Source organism: Papio anubis, chromosome 12 (genome assembly GCF_008728515.1).
Source record: "Papio anubis isolate 15944 chromosome 12, Panubis1.0, whole genome shotgun sequence".
In the NCBI taxonomy this organism is placed as follows: Eukaryota; Metazoa; Chordata; class Mammalia; order Primates; family Cercopithecidae; genus Papio; species Papio anubis.
Genome location: NC_044987.1, coordinates 38631588 through 38658989, shown reverse-complemented (window position 1 = coordinate 38658989; position 27402 = coordinate 38631588). Strand labels below are relative to the sequence as shown.

Sequence of the window (27402 nt, the reverse complement as noted above, 5' to 3'; positions counted from 1 at the left end):
ACAGACTGTAGACAACAGAGATACCAGTCAGGAGTGGAGATGACAAAAAAAAAAAAAAAAAAAAAAAAAAAAGGTCAAATCTTCAAGTTAGACCTGGCAGAACTTTTCAAGGAACAGCCATGAAGTGGCAGAAAAGAGTCAACGATAACATCAAGGATTTTGGCCTGAACAACTAAAATTGAGTTGCCATTATCAGAGATGGGAAGATAGCAGAGTGGCTGGCTTGGTAGTTGTTTGAACTGGGGAGTGCAGATAAGGAGCACATCATTTTGGATGTGTTAAACTTGAGAGCCTTTGTAAGACACCCAGATGGAGATACCAAGTTTCACTGAATATAAAGTCTGGAAATTAGGGGGAGAGGGCTAGGCTGTTACTGTAAGTTTGGGAGTCATTAGGCTTATAGGTAATATTAATGAGTTTACCTAGAAAGCAAAAAAAGAGCCCTGAGCAACTCCAACCATTCCATAAGAGGAAACAAACAAACAAACAAAAAAACAAAACAGGCAAATGTGATGTTCTAGAAGTCATGAACCTTTGGACATTTTTTCTCTTTACACAAAATGGTTTCATCTTAGTAAGTCCCTCCCTAATGTAAACATTTGTGAATATCTGTACTTTATTATACTTTCTGCAATAATTTATTTACCCAGTTGTCTCTTTTAGATTATGAGCTCCTGGGAATAAGATTTATCTTTGTATCTTTGTAGCAATTAGCATAGTGACTGATGCATAGCACATAATACATGTTCAACTGATAATTAAACAGGAAATTCACTCCCTGAAATGAAAATGTCTATACAGTAAGATACCACTCATTGACATTCTCAATTAAAAATTAGCAAAAACTCAGATATAATTCAAGTAACTGTGACATTTAAATTATGTAGCATCATCAAGGACACAGTACCAGCATCTGCCATGTTTGATCCTACTATGAAACGGATACCAATCCTTGCCTTGACTTCAACCAGTATATCAGTTTTTGTTTTATATATCGGGACTCTTGATAAGATTTTATTAAAAAAAAAAAAAAGGTTTCCATGGCTGAAAACTATGAAGCCATTAATCAATCCTAATAGAATTTTCATCAACTGCATCAAGGGACACGCTCGAAAGTTGAAAAGGCAGTTAGCCTTTACATTACCTTTATGTATTATTTTTAATTAAAATAAATAAAACAATTATATATTATAAATCTATTATATTATGTAAAGTGCTTTGTGTATTAATACTTTACCTTAATGTTCATTAACAACTCTGTAATTACACAGATGAGGAAACTGAAACTCAGAGATATTAAGAAGTATGCCTCCAAGACACCTAGCTAGCAAATGGCAAAGTGGGATTTGAAACCAGACATTACACTAAAAAGTCATCTTAAATGCCTTACATGTACAGCTATGAAATGACAACAAATAATTGCTGTTGTTTTAGTGTGGAAATTGCTTTTGTTAAGTAGGGGGAGAAAGGAAGGATGGAAACAGGAACCAGAATTACACTGTGGCATGATCACAGCCATTACAATACTGCAAGAAAACATACAAAACAGAAAGAAGTATGTCGCCTAGGAGAACTGTGAGTGGTCTTTTCTTTTTTCTCCTGAGTTTTGTACTGTGCATATTTTTTTTCCAATCAGCATGTGTTGTTTAAATTGAGCATAACTTGGCAGGCAGGAGTGATGGTGGCAGTGTTACTTCTTGTTATGAAAAAACGTATACAAAAGTTAAATATAGTATAATAAATATCACCCAGTTTCAAAAATCAACAACTCACACCCAATCCTATTTCATTTATATTCTCGTATCTCCCTCCCTATATTATTTTGAAGCAAATACCAATCATCATACCATTTCATTGTAAATATTTTAGTAGGTGTCTCCAGGACTCTAAAAGAAAAACAGCTGCAACACCATCACATCTGAAAAGTTGAGTAGTAATTCCTTAAAATCATTACATAACCAGTGTTCAAATTTTCGGTTCTCATACATGTTAAAAATTTTTAATTCCTTGATTCCAGATCCATATCAGGGTCACATGTTGTGATTGGTTGATACTAAGTACCTCTTATGCTATGGGTTCTCCCTCCACTGATTTCCCCTGCTTGCAACTTACTGAACAATTGTGCCAACTGTATCCTTTTGGTGTCACTCAATATGATCTTCCATCCTTTCTATTTTTGGTTAATTGGTAGATGCTTGGTCAGATTTAGGTTTTATTCTTTTTGGTAAAACTTTATAGGTAGCAGTGTATTCCTCCATCAGAAAGCACTTAAGAATGTGTTTGTGTATTGTCAGCAGCTGCTGGCCAATCCTTATCTCCGTGAGAGGTTGCAAAATAGTGATGTTGCAATTCCATCCTTCCTTTTTCATTAGAATGTTTTAAAGAGAAACTACCCCCCATCTACTACTTACCTACCCAAGGGTATAGTTTGTATAGGAAATGCAGAAAATATTAAAATGGTAGTTCTCAAAATGTGAGCTCTGGACCAGAAGCAGCATTACCTGAGAACTTAGAAATGAAAATTCTTAGGCTTCATCCCAGACCCACTGAATCAAAAACTGGGTCCAGCAACATGTGTTTATCATGCCCTCCAGGTAACTTTGATGTATACTAACATTTGAGAAACAAGTGACTACATCTTTCCCACAAGTCTCGGAATGCCCTTGCTAAAAGCTGTTAGCTTTTACTACACTTTATAATACCAAAGTTAGGTTCCAGATTTTTTCCCCAAGTACTTTATCTGCTCAACTAGTCTATAAATGAAAGAATCACACCTTCGACTTTTAACGTATCAAACAACCTAGCATGGTACTAGTCATCCAAAGTTTTCAAAAACTTAACTATAGCTTGAAATGCTTGCTCAATTAGATGCAAATTTATTTCTTCCAGGAAAAATAACTATCGCACTGAAGTGGTCTGAATGGACAGACAGGAAAATAGTTTCTAATGTTTGGCCTAAACCCCTTCTCTCATGTATTTGTTGTTTCAGGGTTTCACACTGGAAAAGGGGGCAAAATGTAGATGAAGCTATGTAGGCTCAATAATGGTCCCCCAATATGTCCACGCCCTAACCCGTGGAACCAGTGAATACACTACCTTATATGAAAATAGGGACTTTGTAGATGTGATAGGTTAAGGACTTGAGATGGAAAAACTACATTGTTCATGCAGGTGGAGCCAATAATGTTCTCATAAGGTTCTTATAAGAGGGAACAGAGGGAGACACTCTGAGAGAGAAGGTATGATGGCAACAGCAGAGAGATTTGAGATGCTACAATTTGGGCTTTGAAGATAAAGGTCAATGAGCTCACAGAATGCAAAGAATGCAGCTATAGAAGCTGGAAAAGACAAGAAAACAGATTTTCCCCTACAGCCTCCAGAAAGAACCAATCCTGCCAATACTTTGACTTTAGACCCGTAAACCTGATTTTGGACTTCTAGCCTCCAGAACCATAAAATAATTAATTTTTGTTGTATTAAGACACTAAGTTTGTGGGAATTTGTTACAGCAGCCATTGAAAACTAATGCAAAGCCTTTGACAAGTTTTTTATTGTGAAATATTGGATCTAGAAAAAAGTACAAAATGTCAACAGTCAGATGTGTACAAGTACAGTATTTCAATAGTCTATACATGTGAACAGCTTAACAGGTTCACTGCAGAATGCATATTTAGACCAATATAATCTAAAAAGGACTGCAATATTCACAGGCTATTAATACATAAATAACTTAAGCCAAAATGACTCTCACTGGTAAATGCTAATTAATAGTGGAAAACAGGCTAAAAGCACAATACACCACACCATAGTATCTCCTTACAGGTCCACATTTAAAGAATATCAGTTTATTATGTCAAAACACTACAGAGATCCAGGACTGGGACTGAATAACTAGTTTATACAATTGCAAAAAATTTAAGTTATAAAAATAAGGTCATGGAATAAAGAAGGGTATTTAATTAGGATTAAATACTGTGAAGCCCATGAAAGGGTTTTAGCCTTGGAATTTACAAAGCTAAATTATTAGACTGTTAATGTTAGCTAACATTAAACTTCCAAACTTCCATTTTAATGTTGGCTAACATTAATATTATTTTTAATTTTGATGTTAGCTAAGGGGAAGGACGAGGACAGCTTTCTTTTGTAGTTTCTCCAACAAGGTATAAGAATTATCACAAAGTAAAACCATAATGACCACTGTGGACTGACAAATGGCTATGAAATAAGAATATAAAACATTACAAATTTCAAAGAAAGGTAGTAACTATCTTATCAATTTAGCAAATCCTGCAAACGTTAAAATCCATGTTAAGGCATTATCTATCATGGTTGAGAGTACTAAATTTAAGAAAATTATTACATGAAGATCCCATAAAAATAAACTGGTTTAGTTTACAAGATTCTAACTGAATCTTTTTCTATCACTTGAAAATTACTCTATATTAGGCTTTCAAAATGGACAAAGAATTATTTGGTATCACTTTATAATGAGCAACTATAAGAACAGTCTACTGAAACACATGTCATGTTAAAAAAATTGTTTCAATCATACGTTCTTAAGAAAGCCAATCTTGATATGACATTCATAATCAATGCTTGTATAAAAACCTTTAAAACTGATAAATTCAGTAACAGTTTTACATGAAGCAAATTTATCTTTGCCCATAAATTATTAAGAGAAGCAACTCACTCTATACAGTGTATCTAGCAATACTTTAAAATCAAACTAAAACTCTGAACTGATAATAACTAGGAGATAAATTCCATTTCAGGCTGAAAACCGCTGGATCAGAATATAATTAGTCAATAACTTCACATAACCTATCCCACCCTACCTTAACCTTTTATAGACAATTTTAAAGACTTTGGGACAATTTACTTATAGTGCCTGAATCTTACAGTAGATTCCAATTTATTCAAAGATTATCACAGACTGGATTAAAAAGATTAATTTTCAGATTTGCTTTAAATTTGCAAATTAAGTATGGTGTACATAAATATTAACTTAGATAACCACACACAGGGAAAGCAGATATATGGATCGTTGTAGAAACATTAAAATTTTAAAGAAATTTTATAAAAAAGCAAAACACATAACTCACAAAATATTAATATGAAGCCGTATGACATAAAAAATAAAATTACTCTTTAAGAAGTAACTTAAAATTAACTCTTTGGGGAACTATTTTGACATAATTAAATGAATTCAAAGACCAACAGCTTCCCTTATCACACAGAAACAAATCACAAAATTTTCTAAAATCTATATGCATTATCAGTTAGTTCTTAATGTAATCTCAAACATTTTACTAGCAACTTTGATTTCCTTTTGAAATAGGCTTCTGTACATATGCATTTATATACAAACATTTATTAAACATGATCTTAAAACAAACTGTATGTACAAAAGATCAGCATTCCTATAAATAAAAACATTAGGTGGCAAAAGGCACTTGTAAGTAAAAATCTACAGTAGTTTTTACAAAACAGAAACACATTTTACCTTACTGTACAATAAACAGTAATTCCTATACCAATAATGAAAATGCTAGGTTACTAATGTTAATGATGTAACTTTAAAAAACAAATTTACATATATCTAATGTTCATTTAATAAAAGCACCATGATTTTCTCCTAAATTCATGTGATGCAAAGTAAAAACACAATTCCCAAAAAACCAGTGTTCGCCATTTTTCGCGTTTAAAAGTTTTGTATTTCTAAATTGAAAACTGTTTGTCTGAAATTAGCATAGTGTAAAACAAAAAACAAAACAAAAAAACCCTGCTGCTCTGACTTCTTAAACCATACCTACTCTATTATTGCATGTTGCGTTTTATAAAGAGCACTACTCATGCACTCCTTTACAACTGTTTAATACTATTGCTGGCAAAAAAGTTCCTGGATATCAAATAATTAAAAAGTTACTTCAAACCAGTTGAAGTTTTATTTCAATGTTTTACAACTTAAAAAATGCTGTATATCAATTACAAAAGTGAATAGGAAACACACCAATTCATTTGGTGTGCAAAAATATTTTTCTACTACACAGAATTTAAGGGCTTCACAGAATTTTTTCCCCCAAATTTACATTGTAAGAAGAAATGCTAAACAAATTACTTTCTCAAGGAGATGTTAGTATGCTTCCACTTTTGTCAAATTTTTTACCCTTTGATAATGCTGCGACCTGTTTGAGTAGTTCTCTGTTTTTGGCCTGTGGGAGACAAAAACATTCAAGATTAAAAATGTTTGAATTATTATTAAGTCATGATGAAGAATACTACTTATTTAATACTGTTTTCATGTATATAAATGTTTCACTAAAGCACTAACATTAAATGAAAGAGTTGATACATTTACATTCATCTCTTTAAGGATGAACATGCAGAAGGAAAATTCTAGATTGGTTCATCCCGCTTTGTAAATGTCATTATTAATATAATTGTTGTCCAAAGATGCACAATTGGTTACAAAAAAGGAAACGAAGTGAATCCACTTAAAAGAAGGTCTAAATTTTAAAAGGGAAAAGGTGTTTGTCCTTCATCTTAAAAACATGAAAACTATGAAAATAAGTTGTAATTTACAATTAATAAAATCAAACAATGAATCAAGATTTGGGAGGAATATTTCCTGGCAAGCTATATAAGATCATTCTTCTATGTTTACTCTCTTGTAGAACAAGCATAAGAGGTCATTTTTGCAAAAAATACTCAGAATTTGTTACTTTGCCAAATGCACCCAATGATACTCAATTTTTTTTTAAAGCACCCATCAGAACCACTCATTCTTGTTACTTTAATTACTATACAGTCATCTGACACACAGTTCCACATCATTGTTTCCTATTTCATGAAAGCTTGAATTTTTGCAAAGATTCAAAATTTCATTTCATCATCTGACTTGAATTTCATTACTAAATGTCCATCCATCACTAGTTTAGTGAGGAGGAATGTGTAAGTACAGTCAATATTTTCATATTTTGACTGCCTCTGTCACCTTATTCAGTCTCTTAAATGTGGAAACTTAGATAAGTAAGGATCCCTATATATACAAATACATTAATGATCAAGCATTTTTGTAGTTTGAGCCAAAATGGGGAAAGTGATGAAAATAAGAGTACTCCCCTAAAATTAACACATTTTAAAAAGATATCCTCTGACTTATGTTTCAACACCATTTTCCTTCACAGGTTTCAGGAATTTTTATTATCTAGACAAGACTTTTTTAACCTCAGTACTTCATATTTTATTCTAATTTTAGCTTTTTATGGCCAGATAACACTCTGCCTTCTCTGTATGCCATCTTAAAGTGGTTTCATGAAATAACCTTTTTCAAACTTTATTCTTCCATTTCCCCACCCTTCTCCAATCACACTTGCTAATTAACACCCATGACCTCCAAAATGCAAATATTCTCAGTACTATCTTATGTGTGCAAGTCAAATCATTTTTTATGTTCAGATGCATAATTAATAGGACCTTCCTATTCAGTGGTTATGAATAACTAAGGTGGTAATGAAAAACTTCAATTTCAAATTCAGTATCAATTTCAAATTTTGAGTCTGCAAATTTGACTCAAAAAGATCTCCACTAGATCTGTAAGTTATATTTATGTAAAAATGTTTATACTGATACAAAACAGTTAAAATTGTGAATCTCCAAGTTATCTCAATCAAGAAATAAAAAGTGTTTATAACTTTCATATTTTAAGTACAAAATACAGTAATTTGAACATTAAGTCTTCAAAGCAATTTTTCCATTTAATGCTTTTTCCAATTTGCTTTTAATATATTTATATCACTAATAAAGATATTTCTTAATAAATTACATAAGAAAAAAAGTCTTCAAGGTAAATTAACACAATTAAGTACAAGTCCAAATTTATTCTAATTTGAATACCTTAAAAATGAATTTTATAATGCAATATTTCAATATATATACACTTAAATTTTTTTATCCTAAAATTACTTCATTTTGCAGCCAGCCAAAAAAAAAGAAAATCAATGAAATTCTTTACAGACTCTTAAGAAAGCTAAGTTTTAAAGTTTAGACATGTTGGTCTAAAGGAAAGAATATCAGAATTAAGAATTACACAGATCCTGCTTTAAATCCTGGCTTACTAACCAGCTACATAACCTGGAGCATATTTTCTCATTTGTAACACAGTAACTCCACCATCCAAACTCAAAATGAGTTAAAGGAACTTATCAAATATATAAAACACTTAGCCTAACACAGTTCCTGGTACACAGAAGGCACTCAAATGTTAGGTCCCTTTTCCTCTTAACGACTTACCTAATTAAGTGAATAAGAGTTTTTACTTGATATCTTAGTATTTTCAATATTTGGGGTATTTTGGGGTGACATTTTGAATAATATTTTCATGTGATGTTCCGTGTTTTGTCGTAGGTTTGGTAGTTGAAAGTATTTTACTAGCTATTAGAGCAAGATCCATCTTGTGTCACAGGATTCAATTCCTTATTACATAAAGATTAAAAAAAAATTACCTGTTTCCTCACCTCAGTAAAGAATCCTACTAGTACCATTGGTTGCCAAAGGAAGTGAGGTAAAAAGATGGTACTCAGCTATGACAGACTGTCTCTAGTCATAACACAAAAAAATCAGGGAAGTGGCCTGATAGGAAGGATGAAATAGAAAACCTGAGGAACCTGAAGTGGTGGGAACTAGTGTAGAGCAGGGAAAAGTAAAGATAAACTGGAGTCAGAAGATAGAGATTTCTATGTCACTGTTTACTATGTGATCACAGTTTCCTCTGTAAAATGGGCATATCACATAACTCAGTTTTTGTAACAAGTAAGACAGCATATGTAAAATCATGTCAAAATTTAAATATTAGTTACTTTTACATTATATGAAACTTCAGTTACCAAGAGGAGGTAGGCTTAAGATATCAATCAGGCTAAGTCAAAGAAGACCCCATGTATTTGCAACTATGATTTTAAAAAAGAAAAACCAAAACACAAACTGCTCTTTTGAACAGTGGGGAGCACTAAGTTAAAACATATCTAAGAACCTCTTGCAGTTATTCTGTTATCTCATTCTGGATTTACTTCAGAGCTTTGATTACATTACATTAAGTCAAGGATCATCAGGTGGAAGATTTTGTTCCAGGTAACCATTCAGCATTTATAACTGAATAAGAAAAATAGGAATAACATAAAACTAAAAATAATACTTGCTGGTGGATAAAAACATTAATATATAAGAATCTGATATATGATATGGGCATTTCCATAAATCACCACTTAGTCAACAAATTATCTGAATGCCTACTATGTCCCAGGTTCTACATGAGGTTCCCTTTCAACAATCTTTTAATAGTATGATAGGGATTAAAACCAGACAATGTGTACCTCGAATTTCAGCAAGTTCCTAAGCCCTACTAATTTAAGCTACTTGCAAAGAAGTATGAACAATACAAAACCAAAAGAAAGGAACAGCAAATATCTCTTGGTATTACAATGTGAAAAAACAAAATGAAACAGGGCAGTAGTAACTCCTTCCTTCTGAAGCTGTACTCTCTCCTGTACTCTGTGTGCTGCCATCTTCTATTCTTTTAACATTTAAAATTTCTTACACCTTAAAAATTGTTACTAAAGATTAATTCTACAAATGTGACACTATATAAATCAAAGAGAACATGTAATTAATTTAGTGTGGTCCGATTTCTAAATTTATGAAACCTAGATGAGAACAAGCTTAATATAGTTAGCATTCCATATCCATGTTGGATGTTCACCATCTCTGCATGCCAGACATCAGATTGTTACTGTGGTGACTCCTGACTTCACCATTGAGTTGTTCTGTATACTTAAAATGCTACTTTGCAGCACTCTGAGGTTCAGGTGGATCACTACCTGTTAGCATTTAGCAGAACCCTATTTGGCACTTTGCAAACCACTGTACGCAGGTTAAGTAAACTCTCTTGCTTTGCATACATTTTTGCCACTCAAGGTCCTTAAGAATTGGTTTTATACACCCATCTACCTTCCCATTATCTGGAAGGAAATATTAATACGAAGAATGATTGCTACTGAAGACCTGCTTTTCACCTTAGTTTCATGAATCTGATTTTTAATTTTTTGCTCTAAGCCCAATAATCAATTGAACATACCTCCAATGATACCCTCCTCCAAAAACTCCACTTGAAGTTTAGGCAAAAGTTTTCAAGATTAAAGTACTGAATCACCCTTCAAGTAATTTCAAACAACAATTTCTAATGGAATCAAGATCAAAAATGATTATAAAGTCAAAATCAAAACTGAAATGCACCAACTATGCACAAAATAGGGCTACCAATAACAATCTAAGTCAACGAATGCTATTACTCAAGCGTAGCCCTCCTTGCCTAACATTTTACGTAAATGATGGTAGTTACCTGAAGTTGTTCCACAGTTTCTTTGTGAGCTTTCTCCATACTGTTCATTTTTGTTCTCAAATTTGACTCTTGGTACTGAAAGTCTGCTTTTAGTTCAGTTAACTGAGAGATTAAAGAAAAAAGACATATATGTATGTATTTGCACACATACAAACACACAATTTAAGTAACTTTCACAATAAACTCACATTTCATTACAAAAGTGGAAGATGTTAACTCCTGTTTCCTGAATTGTACAAGCTATCTAAAATTTGTTTTATGAAATGATGAAGTCTATCTGCTTTACAATAGTATAATTTTAATGTTAATACCTGACCATCAGTAAAACTTCTGAATTTTCTTTTTTTCCTAAACATGGCTTGACTGGAAATAGTTTGGCAACTGGTATGCCAACAAAAAAAGCTTAACAGCTAATAACTGGGAAAATGCCTCATTTAAAAATGTACTTCAATAATAGTAAAAACAAAATAAACATTTAAACTAGCTTAAGAGTAAAATAATCTTTCAATGCTTAAAGAAAGAAATTTCACACTGGGTAATACAAAAAGGAATAGTCTTTTCAGCCAAAAGCTACACTGTTTTTATTTTTTAATTTATGTCCAGGATTATGTACACAATACCACCTAACACTTGAGGCAAAAATAGAGAACACAGCACAGAAATACAACACAGAATGAGAAAAGAAAGAAGGTTACTATAAAATATGGGCTAAATTAGACAAATACAAGAAAAAAATCAGTGCTTTGAGGAAGAAAGCTACATGATAATTTTTTCATAAATGACATACATAAAAGTATAATATCTCATGACTTCCAACTAAATGAGTTATTATGTAATTTCATATTAGAACCATGCAGAAGCAACTCCAGTTTATTTTTTAAGGTTTTTCTTTATGCCGGCTTTAAAGGTTTACACATTCTCCTTTGTAATTACCCAGTATCTAGTAAACTGAAAGACATACAACAGCAAAAATAGAGAAAATCATGGAGTCTTATATTCTTATTTAAAAAAAAAAAAAAAAAACTCTTGCTTTTGTCCAATTCAAAGTATAACTAAGTTCTCTCTCTCTCTCAACTTTCTCTAATCACAAAAGATTTCCTGTTCTGAAATGCCAATTTACACCAGATCAGCTAAGACAATTACTCTATTCACCACACTGTGAGTTGCCTCCTGACTATGAACTTTTCTGGAAAGTAAGAATTATGTCTTATTCATCTTTGTATCGTCATGATCTAGTTCAGTGTCTGGCTCTAGAAGTCATTGAATAACTTTGTGAAATCAATTCAGGCAAATAACTTGGTCGTCTTAGATTAATAAGAAAAAGCTGCAAATGTATAGTTATTTTAGGTCTACAATTAGGATTTTCCTTACAACAATGCTGATTTCAATCCCCATTAGTGCTTTGGTTTTTTTAAAGAGGAACACTAACAAAAGCAGAAAACTTCAATTAACTGCACAATACAAAGTTAGTACCTCTTATGCTAGAGAGGAAAGAAAAATCTAACAGTCAATATTCTATAACTGATTACTACTTGGTTTTGAAATCATTGCTATTTTGCAGTAAACTCGGCATTTTATTCAACTTTTCTCAAGGCTAATGCAGATATACCCGGCTTGTCTCTAAAACTTTGTACACAGGACAAATTTCCATAAAGGCTCATTAATTTAAAAAATGCTGTCAATCAAAAAGAACTATAAGACAAAGACACCCGTAACTATTCTATTTTTATCTTATACGGCACTCCTAATTTTCATATACTGAATTTGCTTAAAGTAAGGTACAAATGTATTAGAACAAATTAAGCCCACTAACCATCAAGGTGTGGGAAAATGTATCAAAAATTATTGAATGCCAGAAGTAAAAGCCAACTCAGCACAGACTCAAGCACAGACTCAGAGATGGATATAATTCATATATGTATTCGTAATAAGGTCTTATTCTTTTAGAAGAAATGATTTTAGTGTTCTACTGCATAATAAATTTGATACAGGTCAAACTTCATTGTCTGGCACCATAAAACAAGTACAAAAGATGATCAAACAGTAATAGCCCCTATGGGCACTTATACATACCAGGAGCTATAATAAATAGTTTGCATTTTCATTAATCATCACAACCATCACTTGAGATAGTATTAATGCTCTCATTTAAATGAGAAAACTGAAGCCCAAAGAATGACACATTCTGCTTTAGGTCACACAGAAAATATTAGAACTGGGATTTGAATCTAAGTATGGCTAAATTACTTCAAAATTGTTTCCTGTTCCATGCCTGCCCACTATTATGCCAACCTAATTTCACAGCACAAGACCTTAAATCCTTCTATAATTCTGTTAATATCCCTCTTTTCACTAAATGAACATATTTTAATATTCTTCTTGATTTAACTGATAAAGTCCCAATAAGTACACTTACTTCCTACACAATGACCTTTTAGACATCTATTGCTGATTACTATTACAGGAAATTCCCATACCATTACTTTTCAGCAGTTATTTGATCTGGATTGATATATATTAATGGAATATCAAAGACTATTCAAACTACATTCTTAAAAAAGTTTTAAAAATATTCCATTTACATCTCATTTTTAAATTATTACGTATTAGACCTATTTTTAAATTACATGCTTACTGAAAATTAAAGTTTAGAAATTACTATCCTAATTAAGCTCAGTTAATTCTTAGAACTAAAATTCTGAAAGACCACTTTTACCTATCTTCATTAGACGGCTTCAGCGGCGGGGGGGTTGTAATTTGTCTTATAAAAATCATGCACAACAAACCAACAAACATTACCAAATTATTAAAGAAAGTCTAATAAAATTTGTGATTATCAAGCAACAGTCAACACATAATTCTTACCAGGGTTCAATGAACCATGATCTTACCTTTTTATCTTTTTCTAAAATGGTCTGGTCTCTCTGCTGTAAGAGACGCTTAAGTGACATCACTTCTTCTTTCAGTTGACTTATAAGGACAAAATTGTCTGTTCCCCCACTATCTGCTGACTGATTTATAGAGCTACTAAAAAGAAAAAAGTAAAACACAGTTAAATGAAGTAGAAGGAAAATTAGCAGGTGTTCAAATTGCATAAATTAGACAATTCCACAAACATCCTTAAGGCTAATGCAAAAAAATATGTACCTGACAGAAATGGATGCAACTGGCAAATTACCTTACTAATGGCACACATTACATACACCTGCAGAAATATAATTCAGTATTAGCTTTTAGGGGGTCAATACTTCTAGTGTAAAGCAATAGGCAGCCAATTTGTACAGTAACATCAGCAAACTTTTGGCTAATGAACTAAAACAAAGTAACGCTCATAATATTTTTAATCTAAAAACATTTTCTAGGCAGGTCAATTTAAAATATCACAATTAGATTTGTGTTTCACTGAAGAATAAAGATAAAAATAATGTTCTCCAAATTTGTTTCTTCAAAACCCAAATTTATTTCCCAAATAGAACAACATAGTTCAGTGCCACTTTCTTATTGCCAAAATTAAGCTAAAAATTTTAAACTAATTTATGTTTATTCTTCTAGGTGACTCAAGTCAATGTAGAAAATACATGTTTCTATTTTTTTTTTTATCTAGTAATAACTGGCATTCAACCATAACTATTCAACTAAGTTGAATTTTCACAACACTAAAAGAATTCATTTTTACCTATCTCCATTAGATGGCTTAGATTCCAATTTGGGCTTTTTCTTTGGAGTTTCATTCTGAATTGCTGCAGAGGATTTATGGCTGAAACCAAACATTAATAAGAATAGTTAGAGTAAAAAGGACAGAGAAACCAAATGGTAAGTTATTCATCTTCCCCTAAAATATTACTGAAAATATTGATTTTGGTAAGTCTTAAGTAACAAAGTTGAAGGGATATCACATTTATAAACATACATTTCAAAATACTTCAGAAAATACAGCAATGTATTTACCTCTGTTTCCACAGTCCCTGCTCTTGTTCTGGACTTAGATTGCTGATTCTGAAAAATACACAAATGACATCTAATAACGACATTTATTTAGTACATCTAAATTTAACATTCATTCTTGATGGACACACATTTTATGTTTATAATATTTTGTTCAGAGAAAGGGGTATTTAAGTTTTCAGACTAAGCTAATATATATTGAATAAATCACATTCTGATGAGACAAATTTTAATCAAATGACTACTAACCATCTTAAGTTCTTCAAGAATTCTTTTTAATCAGGATCTCCACAGTTCAACTTAATATCATATAAAGGGTGGGTTACACAAGCACGAAAACTACCACAACAAGATTCTAAGATTATAAAGTTTAGGTATCACTGTACTTTGGCCGTCCTTACTATTTCAGACACAAAATTTGTATCTTTAAAGTTAAGGCTTTCCTAATAATCCAAAGTAAAGATTCTTCTTTTGGAGTAACTCAAGTTGCTCAGAATAGTGTATCAATTTAAAAGGGGAAATATATTGATTTCTTTGGTTCTTTCCCAGTTTTCTTAAGAATCCTCTCCAAAGTCCGTAGATCTCTCTTTACTTAGTAATCTGGAGAAGTTAACGCTGAAACTATTGTGAAATTTCATAGTAACAAATGATTTTACTTTTACTCATAATACTGTAATACTCCTTTTCTATTTTGTCATAATACTAATAATCACTTTATAATTCACCATAAATCCTACACTTTTTTCCTCCTAAACTTGCATATCAGTCAATGCTTCACTAACCCCTAGCTTATTCACTCAGCATGTAGAGAGCATCTTCTATGAACCACATGCCGTGTTTTTATACAATGTAGAAGATGTTAGAAGATATGAGCTGTGACCTTATGCAAATTACTTAAAATCCCCAGCCTTGGTTCCCTCATATGTAATACATACCTTATACTGATATGAGCATTAAATGAGTTATATACGTAAAAGCACTTAGTACAGTGCTAGCATATACAAAACAGACATATACATATATATATACATGTTCACCTGTGTGTGTACATATATATATATATACACATACATATATATACACATGTTCACCTGTGTCTAAACTTTACTATTGGTTCAGCTGTAGAAGTTTTTTAAGCAAAAGAAAAAAACAGACCTAAAGACTCAGCTGTAAACAAGTACCAAGTCGGGAAAAAAATATTAATAGCAACAATTCCATCAACTGAGTTATTCTTACTTGTGAATGAATGGAAATCCTACTGAGGAAGGCAGTTGTCTTTTTTTTCCCCTCACAAATTTCATTATAAGCATAACAAGCCATACATGAACTAACAGCACTAACCATATCTCAAAGTTAATAATAATCACATTAATATGACTGACAGAAACACTCGGAATTCCCATCTTAGCTTTCTGAAGGTTGTCCATTCCTAGATTCAGACCCACCTTAGTGCCACCTTAGAACCACATCCTCTACCCCTGCCGATCACCATCTATCACAATATGAATGCTCCTTGTTTTCATTCTGATCTACTGAACTTAAGATAGGACCCTACAAACTAACTGTTCATCAAATGGTCAACAATCATCAAATAGAAAAGTGTTTGTATTTCGTAAGTTACAAAAAGTAAAAAATTGAAGACTTTCATTTTCAATACCGTTCTCTTTCCCTTTATTTTTGAAATCTGTCATTCTTTCAAAAAATTAAGTTGCTGTCACATACTTCAATCTTCACAAACATAATCTGATTATGTCCTTTTATATAATGCTAAGACAAATTTATCTGTAAAGAATAGGAAAAGGAGACATTTTGGGAGTCTCAGGAGTAGGTCTGACGTATGCTATTATGGTATATAGTCATTTTGTCATATTTTTTCTTAAAGAAAGAAGCAAAAACAATGTAGACTTATATTCCTTTGCTTCTTGAGATACTCTGATGTAAAGATCACAAGATTTCTTCAAAACAGCCAGAAGAGAAGGCACGGCATTTTATTCTACCACTACATTTAGACAGCACTACAACATGGTAGAATTAAACATCACTAACCTCAACAAAACCTCATAATCTAATAGGTGATTGAATACAGTTTAGAACAAATCTTACTATTTAGATAGAACTACATTACATCCCTAAAATACTGCATGTGTTCCAAAATGAGGTGGGCATCAGTTTTTTGTAAATTCTGTTTTAAATAACTATCTGAAACTTTAAAGACTCACAGAAAAATTTAGGAACAATAAATTCTTCTGAAAATGGGCATGCCATATGTCCCTGTTTTTTCTATTTTAATTTGTGCTTATCAGTTTAATTTTTATTTTAATGTTCTTGATTTTTCCATGAAGACTAAAACTGCATTTTAAAAAACCTTTATACCACACACATCAAGGGTTAAGGTACTACTACTACATAACTCCCTGCACAGGTCACTTTAAAAATCAAGTACAGTTGTCCCTTGAACATCCCAGGTTTGAACTGTATGGGACCGCCTATACGGGAATTTTTTTTTTCCAACCAAATACAGATCAAAAATATAGTATTTGGAGGATGTGAAACCTGCATACATAGAAGACCAGCTTTTCCTATAGGCAGACTCCACAGGGCCAACTGCAGAACTGGAGTATATGCAAATTTTGGTCTATGAGGGGGTTCCAGAACCAATCCCTCAAACATATTGAGGGAAAACTACAGTTGTCTGTATTTAAGTAGAGTTCCTAAATATATGTTTGACAAAACACAAAGTATCACTAGTTAAAAATATTTCTCATATTTTGGGGACCACAAAGATTAGAAATGCTTCTATCATAGTAACAAACTAGTATTAAAATATGTTCTCCAAACCCAGTCATTGGTTTGTTTTGGTTTGTTTTTACTGAAACAAATTGACAACTAAGATAAATTATAATTTTTCAAATAAAACCTTAATTATTTAAACAAAAAAAGAATACTGAGGCTTTTGATAAATTATTTAAAACTGATGTACTTGTATTTTGACTTTATATGGTTATAGTTTTATATATTAATTTCCTAAATGTCTTATCTCTATTAAGGTAAACAGCTAAACATATTCCATGTAGGTAACATTATACACTGAATAAAATGGAGACACAGCCTTAGACACTCAAGATGCTTACTGTGTAAAATGGAAACTAGACTGGCACATAGTGAACATTTGCAAGAAGTAAACACCAATAAATGGCATTAAAATGCCAGGATGAGTTTTTAAAATATGATTTCGAAGTACTTACTTGTGATGGCTACTGCTGTGACGATGGTGATGGTGATGATGGTGGTGATGATGTTTTGGATGATGCTGGTCTTTCTCAGTTAGAGATGAAGATGATGAATTTGAATGTGAAGATCCCAGGCTCTTCCTCTGTTCTTTCGTCTTCTGTAAAACTCTTTTGTACGATAAAGTACAGAGCCAGCATAATAACTTTCCATCAACCTTTTAAGAAAACACGTGGTAAATTAAATGTACCCATATAAACTGGCTGTAAATGAAACCAGGTAAGATAAACCACCCAACTTCCACCTATATTTCACATGCAATATGTGCAAATGCATGTATGCACATATTCACGGACTTTTTGCAAAATAGAAATAAAATTGGACTTTTCTGAAACTTGGGAAAATACTTATAAAACTGATGAGGATGACATACGGATTTCCATTAGTTTTGAGGCATTTTTAATTTGAAGAAAAAGTTACATTTTTTCTTATTCCAGAAGAATAAGCACAAATTGATATACTTCCAAGACATATAGGCTGAATTCTTAAATCACTGTGTAATTACTAATAAAGTATTTTTCACTACAGTAAGTATTGTAAATTTACAGAAAAACAGAAGCACCTAAATGACATACACAGTTGCCTCTCATTATTCTTGCATTTCCTATTCATGTATTTGCCTACTTAGTAAATGTATCTGTAACCCAAAAATCAAGACTTGCAGCACTTTTGTGGCCACTGCACACATACACAGAGTGGTCAAAAATCTGTGCCACCCAATAGCACACATTCATAGCTGAGGTGGAACAAGGTGACGCTCTGCCTTATTTCACCTCTCAGACAAGTATCCTTTTCAGTCTATTTAGTGCTATGTTTTTCGAGTTTTTGTCGTCCCAAAGAGTAATGCCAAAGTGCTGTATAGTGTTCCTAGGCTCGAGAAAGTTGTGATGTGAAATAGCAAAGACATGGAATCAACCTAAATGCCCATCGTTAGTAGACTGGATAAAGAAAACGTGGTACGTATACACCATGGAATACTATGCAGCTATGGAAAAGAACAAGATCATGCCCTTTCCAGAAATATGGATGGAGCTGGAAGTCATTAACCTTAGCAAACTGACAAAAGAACAGAAAACCAAATCCTGCATGTTCTTACTTACAAGTAGGAGCTAAATGATGAAAACACGTGGACGCGCAGAGGGGAACAACACACATTACGGCCTATCAGATGGTGGAGGGTAGAAGAGGGAAAGGATCAGGAAAAATAACTAATGGATATTAGGCTTAATACCTGGATGATGAAATAATCTGTACAACAAACCTCCATGACACAAGTTTACCTATATAATAAAAGTGCACATGTACCACCAAACTTAAAAATAGAAAAAGAAAGCTACGAAGGCTGTGATGTGTCTTACAGAGAAAATACATGTGTTACGTAAGTTATATTCAGGCACTCTTAGTGCTGTTGGCCATGAGTGCAATTAATCGACTGTGTGTGTACATATATATAAAACATATACGCAATATATGTGATATATATCATACATATGTGCTATATACCATATATTACATAAACATATATATCATACACATTATAAATATATATATAATATATCTATTTTTTGAGACGGAGTCTCGCTCTGTCACCCAGACTGGAGTGCAGCGGCATGATCTCGGCTCAATGCAAGCTCTGCCTCCCGGGTTCACACCATTCTCTGCCTCAGCCTCCTGAGTAGCTGGGACTATAGGTGCCTGCCACCACGCCTGGCTAATTTTTTGTATTTTTAGTAGAAACGGGGTTTCACTGTGTTAGCCAATATGGTCTCAATCTCCTAACCTCGTGATCCACCCACCTCGGCCTCCCAAAGTGCTAGGATTACAGGCATGAGCCACCATGCCCAGCCAATCAACAGTATATATTAAATGACATATCTTCAAAACAGGAACACAAACAAAATAAGGTTATGTATTGGATCAACTGACCAACATGTTATTACTGGAGACATGAACTTAATCCTATATTTCTCCTGGGCAATGCTTCAATACAGTACTCCCCCAATCTACAGTTTCAGTTACCCATGGTCAACCTTAGTCTAAAAATATTACATATGATACACTATTCTAAGGGATAAAGACCACATTTATATAACTGTAACTAGAGTATGCTAATACAATTGTTCTATTTTATTATTTTTATTAATCTCGTTATACCTAATTAAAAAACTAGACTTTATTGTAGGCATGTACGCACGGAAGAAAACATAGTAAGGTTCTTTACTATCCCCAGTTTCAGGCATCCACTGGTCTTAGAAGGTATCTCCCATGGATAAGGTGAGTACTACTGTATTCATTGTGGGAACTTTAAAGACCTACCACAAATAATTAGGATCAATCGTACCTGTGTCAAAGAAAAGAGGAGACTTTCCGAAAGTACTGACTAACCCTCTAAAAATAGTATCAAGTTTTTATCTTCTATTTGTTCACATGTATTCCATTCACAGTATTTCATGATGTACATGTATCAGTCATGCTGGTGGGACATGTCTTACAACGCGGTACATACATTGCTGTGGGGAGACCTGAAGAAGCCCCTCAAAGAGGTAGTCATTCTCTAAATCAACTAAAATTGATAGGCAACAGGAGGCCTGTGTGAATGCTGATCGGCAAAGGAATTATCACATGAACACATACACTTATTACATTAAGTCACTGCAGGTAGACAAAAACAAACAACAGTTTCAAATATGAGCCTGTATCAAAAGGCACAAGAGTAACTGAATTTCATGTGCCAATGTGCCATTAGGTATCTTTTTCACACAAGCAATGTCAAGTAACCGGCAAAAGGGTAAAGTGAGTTATTTAACAAAAATTAGTTAAATCTCCTGAACCAAATGTGGGATAGCCAACTAGTACAGAATAGCCACCATAAAATATTTTTTAAAGTATAGTACATGAATCTATGTATCATGCAAACAAGGAGAAAACTCACTATTACTGCACTTTCATCTAACTACTTGCTTTCATGGACCTAAAAAATAAATCCTGTCTCGGCAGTGTATTAATCATAATTTCTAACTTGTTTGGCATTTAATTTCCAGAAGATGTCACAACATAAACAAAGTATACCTTTCTTCTTCCTTCCTCCTTCCGATCAAAAGCACATTGTTGTTTGCACTGTTCACAGGTCTGAGGTGGTCCATACTTTTTTTCTGAATTTGTGCAACGCTGACACTTGGTACCAATAAATGCTGCAATTATGTTACAGTACTGACAAGGCTTGGGCTGAAAAACATACATATTTTGAGACTTTTAAAAACATTAAATATTTGCTGCATAGCACATATCCAGTATTCTAGACATATTTCTGGAATTAAGAAAACTCAGGTAAAAAATCTGTTTTCTGCCAAGTTTGTTACCCTGTCATACGCAATAACTTTTACGGTGTTTCTATGCATTCAACTAATATTTATTTCTAGTCATGAAACTATTACTCTAAGATCATGAGAAATAGATTTGTGATTTGCATAGTGTTAGATAACACAAAAACTACACACAAAAAGGTTACCAAGAATGAAAATAAAGGTACACATGTATAGAAGTCTCATGAATCAAGAATTTGAGGAAATGTACTTCTACTAATTTAATATCCTAGTTAGCTTAGTGACCATATCATTTATTTAAAAAATGTTAACTTTTCATCACATATAGGTACAAATCATGTAAGGAATATATACTGAGTTTTCAACTTTAAAAAAATAGGGACAAGCATATTCAACATAAACTATAAAAACATACCTTGATTGATAGTCAAAAGATGATTCAGGACAGTTTAAAGCATTAAAGTTAGCATTTTTAACCAATAATAAACAATATTGGTATAATATACCTATAATGACTGTAGTATACATATAAGACAATTTGTACTAGGATTGGGTCATGATTTCTGTGAAAAAATGTATGAATTGTGCTGTTTTATAAAAATAGTTCTGAAGAGGTCGTTCTGAAGTGGGCTAAAGTCTGATCACGCAAACTTCATGGATAAGCTCTCCATAACCAAGAATTTGCTATATTTGAATCTTTAAAGAATAGCTTCACAAATTTCACACTGATATTCAATACATGTAAAACAGGCATATAATTTGACTGTTTTTTAAATGTTGTCACCTTTCCATCAAAATATCTATGGAAGATTTCTTTCATAAAATATGGTATGTTGAAATACATGAGAGCACAGCAGTACATCTTTTTTTTTTTTTTTTTTTTTTGAGACGGGGTCTTGCTCTGTTGCCCAGGCTGGAATGCAGTGGCAGGATCTCGGCTCATTGCAAACTCCGCCTCTCGAGTTCACGCCATTCTCCTGCCTCAACCTCTGGAGTAGCTGGGACTACAGGCGCCCACCACCATGCCCGGCTAATTTTTTTTTTTATATATATTTTTAGTAGAGATGGGGTTTCACTGTGTTAGCCAGGATGGTCTCGATCTCCTGACCTCGTGATCCGCCTGCCTTGGCCTCCCAAAGTGCTAGATTACAGGTGTGAGCCACTGCGCCCGGCCAGCAGTATGTACTTTTTAAAAGGTCCAGCTTTGTGAAAAATATTAACTGGTAACAATGACATGAAAACATGACATACTTACCGTCCCAAATTGCTTCACATTTTGAGCACACTTCTTACAAATTGTGTTAGTTTTGCTGAAAAAGAAATTGTATATAGATCATGTTTATGTAGCTTTCTAAAGCAATTAGCACAATGTCAAAATAAAATGAGTCAAAGATTTGTAGTACTTAAAACTTACTCTAATATGGACCACGGATTTTTCTCAAAAATACAAGGATCTTTTCAGAGTTGTTTTACCCAAATTAACTTAAGACAAATATTTTTATACATTTTTATTGTGTATTTCTTTTTGTACACAAAACATCTTAATGTTTCCTATATAGCTCCAAAATCTTCACACTTGCCACTATTAATGCACAGCATTACAATACCAGTGCCTATCTAACCTTCCACTTGGCTATTGTCCAACATTATAATGCCCACACCTATTTAAGAAGAAATTATTTGTTCTTTTCTGAGGCTACTTTCTGTATATACTCTCAGAGCGGAAGTAACTGTTAAAAATGTTACGTACTACTCCTCTTCCATGTAACAAATTACTACATTTCACCCTTGGACGGCAGTTGGTAACACTACAGACTTTTCCTCAGGTCCATTAAGGCTTTACCTTTTTTTTTAGCGTAACAGTAACTGTTTACATTTGCATTTTCATTAGCAAGGCTGTACATTTTTCACGTAGTAATTTATTCTGTCTCATATAAAGTGTAACGGTAAATTAACAACCCCTGGTTTTTTTGGCAACATTCTCTCCCACCATGTATAAAAGGTTTACAACTTAAAATTTCTGGGGCTAAACCAGTTTTTAAAAATACTTTCACAAAAATATGGGATTACAACCCCCAAATATTCCATACAGACAACACTTGTCTTTAACAGTCAAAAACTGTTCAGTATACAAACCTCTCTTGTTGAAATTCTGATCTGCAGTAAGTACATTTTACAATAGGATGTGCAATCCGACATTCCTGTAATAAGACAATACATTAGTCGGTATCTATCTGAAAGTCCCAAATGTCACTTTTCTGGTAGAAAATTGTTTACCCAACCTAGTGAAATGTCTAAAATATTGATAAAACCTGGCCCCAACGTAAGGAACTGGATGCTTTATCATATAAGTGGCCAATCACAATATAATTCCTCAGGGAAGGCATAGGTGTCTTTGTCTTTAGTAGACGTGGGGTATATTACAGACAAATTAAGAAAGCTGTCAGGGCCGATTTCAAGGATTGGTTAAATGTGAAACTACTTATTATTTTGCACCGTTGCTCACAGACAGCATCCTGGCTTTAATGGGATGGGAGGAGCTCCAAATCAGAGCATTCTGTTCCCAAACCAGTCGCTTCGCTTTCCTGGACAGGGAAGAAGGATGCCATCAGCTTTGCGGCTTCGGGTTCCTAGCAAGAAAGTGCAAAAATCGTCCCCTGCCTCCTGGTGGAAGAAGAGGACAGACCAGGCAGAAAACCGAGATGAAAACATCTCCACCCCTGGGTCTCTGCGGTATAGACAGGTGGCTGCCTTACTCAACCCCGCCTCTGAGACCCCTCAGACGCTGACGGGGTTCGGCACCCGCCCGGGCCGCCTGGAAGAGGGCACGATTCTGCCTCCCTCTCAGGGGCCGTTCCCAGCTGATGTTCAAGCCCCCAGAAAAAGGGGTCTCCGAGTGGGGAGGCGGGGACACCAGACTCCCAAACCCCCGAGGCGCCGGCAAAGAGAGAGGGGCTGCAGTGCAGCGGCTACCCGGCCCCCTCCGGCTACGACCGAGGACATCCATCCCGCCCTCCTCCCGGAGGCCACGGACCTTGCAGAGCTGCTGGCCCTGGGAGAGCTCCTCGAAGGGATAGCGTTGGGTACACTTGGTGCAGGCGTACAGGGCCGAGGCCGCCATCCTGCTCCTCAGTCTCCTCCTCCGCCGCCGCCCGCTCCGAGGCGGGGCCCTACGGAGAACTCGAGACCCGCCGCCGCCGCCCGGGCCGCGGGCTCCTCCTCCTCCCCCTCCCCCTGCCTCGCGCCCACCAGGGCCTCGCCGCGAGAGCCCAGGGCCCCGCGGACGACGCCACCGTCTCCCTCCGCCTCCACTTCCGCCCCAGCCCACCCAGTGACGCCGTGCCAGCCGCTCCCGCTTAGGCCCCGATAGCGGCGGAGGGAGACGAAGCGGGTAAGGGTTGCTGTTTAGCTGCGCGACCGCGGATCCGCTTCCTTCTCGGCCTCCCTTCCCCATCCCTGATTGGCTGCGGAGGCCACGCGTCACTCGGTGGCTCCTCCCAACTTCCAACTTCCGCGACGCCTGGAGCGCCCACAAAGGGAGGATGTCGCCGGCCAATGAGAGCCCGGAGCTCTCAGCGCGCGAAATCCGCTTTGAACCTGCCCCGCCCAAAGGTCTGCGGTCGCGGCTATTTCTAACAGCCAGTCCCAGGTTTGGGTGAGAGCGCCCCAATCCAATTGGGCAAATGTTCGCGAAAGGCTCGTTCTCTGCCGCAACTTTTTTATCCTTGCTTTCTATTGGACTAAGTTGTTAAGTCCCTCCTAATCCTATTTGTTATTGGCCAAAAGGTAAGTACTTCACCTGGAGAGGCGTCCCCGAGGCAAACTCACGCTCTCTCCTGCGTTTAATCCGAGGGAACTCGTGGAGTGCTTTAACTTCGCCTTCGCTTTTGTTTTATCTCCATTACTCCGTTCGGTTGCCACTGGCGACAACACTACTCGCCCACGCTTCTTACTGGAGGAGGCCCGCCCCACCGTAGAATCCCCGCAGAGCCGGCCAGTAGCCCGCGGCGTTGTCGGCCCCCAGCAGGCCCAGTTACGCGCTACCTTGTGACATCACCAGGGAAGAGGCGGATTCTCTCCTGCTACTAAAAGACGTCTGCTGTTTTGATTGGCTAGGGAAGACGTCCGTTAGGACGTGTTGCCTTTTCTGTGTACGGTGTGAGCGTAGGCGGCCCTGAGGGGGTGTGTGGCAGGGGTTTCCAAGCCGAGCACCAGCACCGTTGCCCTTTTCCATCAGGGGTTCAGCCCAGGGTCGCCCCTGGTGGGCGGCTCCCGACTCTTGGAGAAGAGCACGAGAACCCAGACCGCCCCCAAGGTGCGGAGACCCCCCTGGGCAGGCTGAAAGATGGCGGCGGCGTCTGTCTCTGCGGCTTCTGGTTCCCAGTTGTCGGTAAGCAGCAGTTGGCGCGAGTGGTCCCCACGTCGGTCCCAAGCGCCTCTTTGAGTTTCCTCACTTTCAGGGCTCTGTCAGTCCAGCTTCTGAGTCAATTCCGGAGGACGGCGGGAGTGCCTAGATTGCCCCGCGCTCCCCAAGCTTCCATTCACTGTTCATCTGTCGAGACTGCACCCTCTGGCTTCCATTGAAACTGGAACAGAGACTGGCCGTCTCTGTTCCCCATCCTTCATTCACTTTTCGGCGTAGCAACCCCGGTTGCCTAACATTCTCAAGGCCCAACTGGGATAACTGCCCACTCCCTGGCCTGCGAAAACGTAGCTCGTTTGGTCACGTGAGTTCAGCGGCCCCTCTAGGAAACTCGCCAGAGCAGGTAGGCGCGCCGGTGATTTTAAGAGACAGCTGCAGAGTAGTAGTCCGCCGTCTCTCGAGCGCTTACTAGTCGTTGCTTATGCTGTTAACTATCCCTGCAGTGTCTCCCACTGCCGTCCACATGAACTTCGTTGTGTGATCCTCGTAGCCGGAGCGCGCGCTTCCCGCCACCTAGAATTACTGGAACTTCACTGTGGAAATGCCATTTTGGAGAGGCGATAGGGGGAATTGATTTTAAATATTGTTTTTGCCTCATCAAAGGTCACCAGCCAGTTTATTAACTGATATTCACTGGTATTTGTCAAATTGGAGTGTCGAATGCTTACGTTGTTGAAAACCGCGGCGTTGGAAAGCTTTGATAGGAAGTAAATGTTGGAGCTCTTATTTCTCCACATTAGCAAATGTTCGATGCCTGGCATACTGTTTGGGTTCAAATGAATAGAATAGAAACCCTGCTTTGAAGGAGCAAAGCACTGAAGAGAAACTACACGTAATTAGTGATTACTACGCAATACAGTTTAGCAAGTGCTACCTTAGTAGAATAATCTCGAGGGGCGTGATTAACAGTGCTTGGGTAGGCCAGAGAAGGTTTCCTAGAAGGGAAGATGGAGCTAGTTGCGTGTCGAAGGAATTGTAATTGCTTGTCCCAAGAGTAGAGGAAGGAGAAAAAGGCAATGCAGGAATTTTGGAGTATGTGCTAGGACGGTGGTGCTTTCAGGAAACTTTAGTTCGGAATGAGAAGAAGTAATACGGAGGTAGAGTTGGATGACGTGAATTGGAAACGTAGGTAAAAACGTGGAAAAAGGATGGTGAGGGAAGAAACTAGAAGAGTATCAGGGTAAAGTTATTTTCTAGAATCTAAGCGGGGAAGGAGTGGGGAACGCTAAGAAAGTCTGGTCATCTTGGGCCGGGCGCGGTGGCTCACGCCTGTAATCCCAGCACTTTGGGAGGCCGAGACGGGCGGATCACGAGGGCAGGAGATCGAGACCATCCTGGCTAACACGGTGAAACCCCATCTGTACTAAAAAATACAAAAAACTAGCCGGGCGTGGTGGCGGGCGCCTGTAGTCCCAGCTACTCGGGAGGCTGAGGCAGGAGAATGGCGTGAACCCCGGAGGTGGAGCTTGCAGTGAGCCGAGATCGCGCCACTGCACTCCAGCCCGGGCGACAGAGTGAGACTCTGTCTCAAAACAAACAAAAAACAACAACAACAACAAAAAAGGAAAGCTTGGTCACCTTGGAGAAGTCAGTTTCAGCTTTCGCAGACTTGTTAGAATTTGTAATAATGGGACCAAAAGTATTAATAGTGGAGAAATAAGAGCTGGAGAAACGGGGAAATAAGAGCTCCAACATTTCTATCAAAGCTTTCCAACGCCGCGGTTTTCAACAACCTACGCATTCAGCAGAATGGGAATTAGAAGTTTGCAGAGAGGTTTGGGGAAGTTAAGGAGAAGTAATGAAAGCAGCAATTTAAGGTTATTCAGGATTAGGTCAGTAAAACAAAAAAGTAAAAGAAACTATTAGAAGTGTCAGCAGATGGATGAGATTTTATAGGAGAAGTGATTAAACTTGGGAGAAGAGGACTTTTCACTGCTCTCAAAAGTTAAGCACTTGAAGACTGAACAAGGAAAAGGAATACTCATACAAATGTTGAGTTGAGTCGGTGCGTGGCTCATGCCTGTAAT

At 36.1% G+C, this 27402-nt stretch overlaps 2 protein-coding genes across 4 annotated transcripts in view; one reads left to right on the top strand and one right to left on the bottom strand.

Annotated features, from left to right (window-relative positions):
- Window positions 1-3530: 3530 nt before the first annotated feature.
- FAM76B (family with sequence similarity 76 member B) lies at window positions 3531-24740 on the bottom strand. Of its 2 annotated transcripts, none has more exons than XM_021926461.2 (10): window positions 23987-24740; window positions 23089-23153; window positions 22208-22262; window positions 20699-20854; window positions 17587-17786; window positions 14345-14392; window positions 14073-14153; window positions 13288-13423; window positions 10397-10498; window positions 3531-6212 (listed from the first exon to the last, which is right to left on the bottom strand). In XM_021926461.2, the coding sequence occupies exons 1-10, from the start codon at window positions 24404-24406 to the stop codon at window positions 6123-6125; spliced, it is 1353 nt and encodes a 450-aa protein (XP_021782153.2). In that variant the 5' UTR covers window positions 24407-24740; the 3' UTR covers window positions 3531-6122. The 2 variants fall into 2 exon arrangements, with proteins under 2 accessions (XP_021782153.2, XP_021782154.2); XM_021926462.2 differs by having other exon boundaries at window positions 13288-13420.
- Window positions 24741-24751: 11 nt separating this feature from the next.
- The window catches only part of CEP57 (centrosomal protein 57), a 41722-nt gene continuing 39071 nt past the window's right edge, over window positions 24752-27402 (top strand). For both annotated transcript variants that reach the window (XM_009187140.3, XM_003910579.4), the window contains exon 1: window positions 24752-25342. In XM_009187140.3, the coding sequence (XP_009185404.1) occupies window positions 25298-25342 (45 nt within the window). In that variant the 5' untranslated portion in view covers window positions 24752-25297. The remainder of the gene's footprint in view (window positions 25343-27402) is intronic.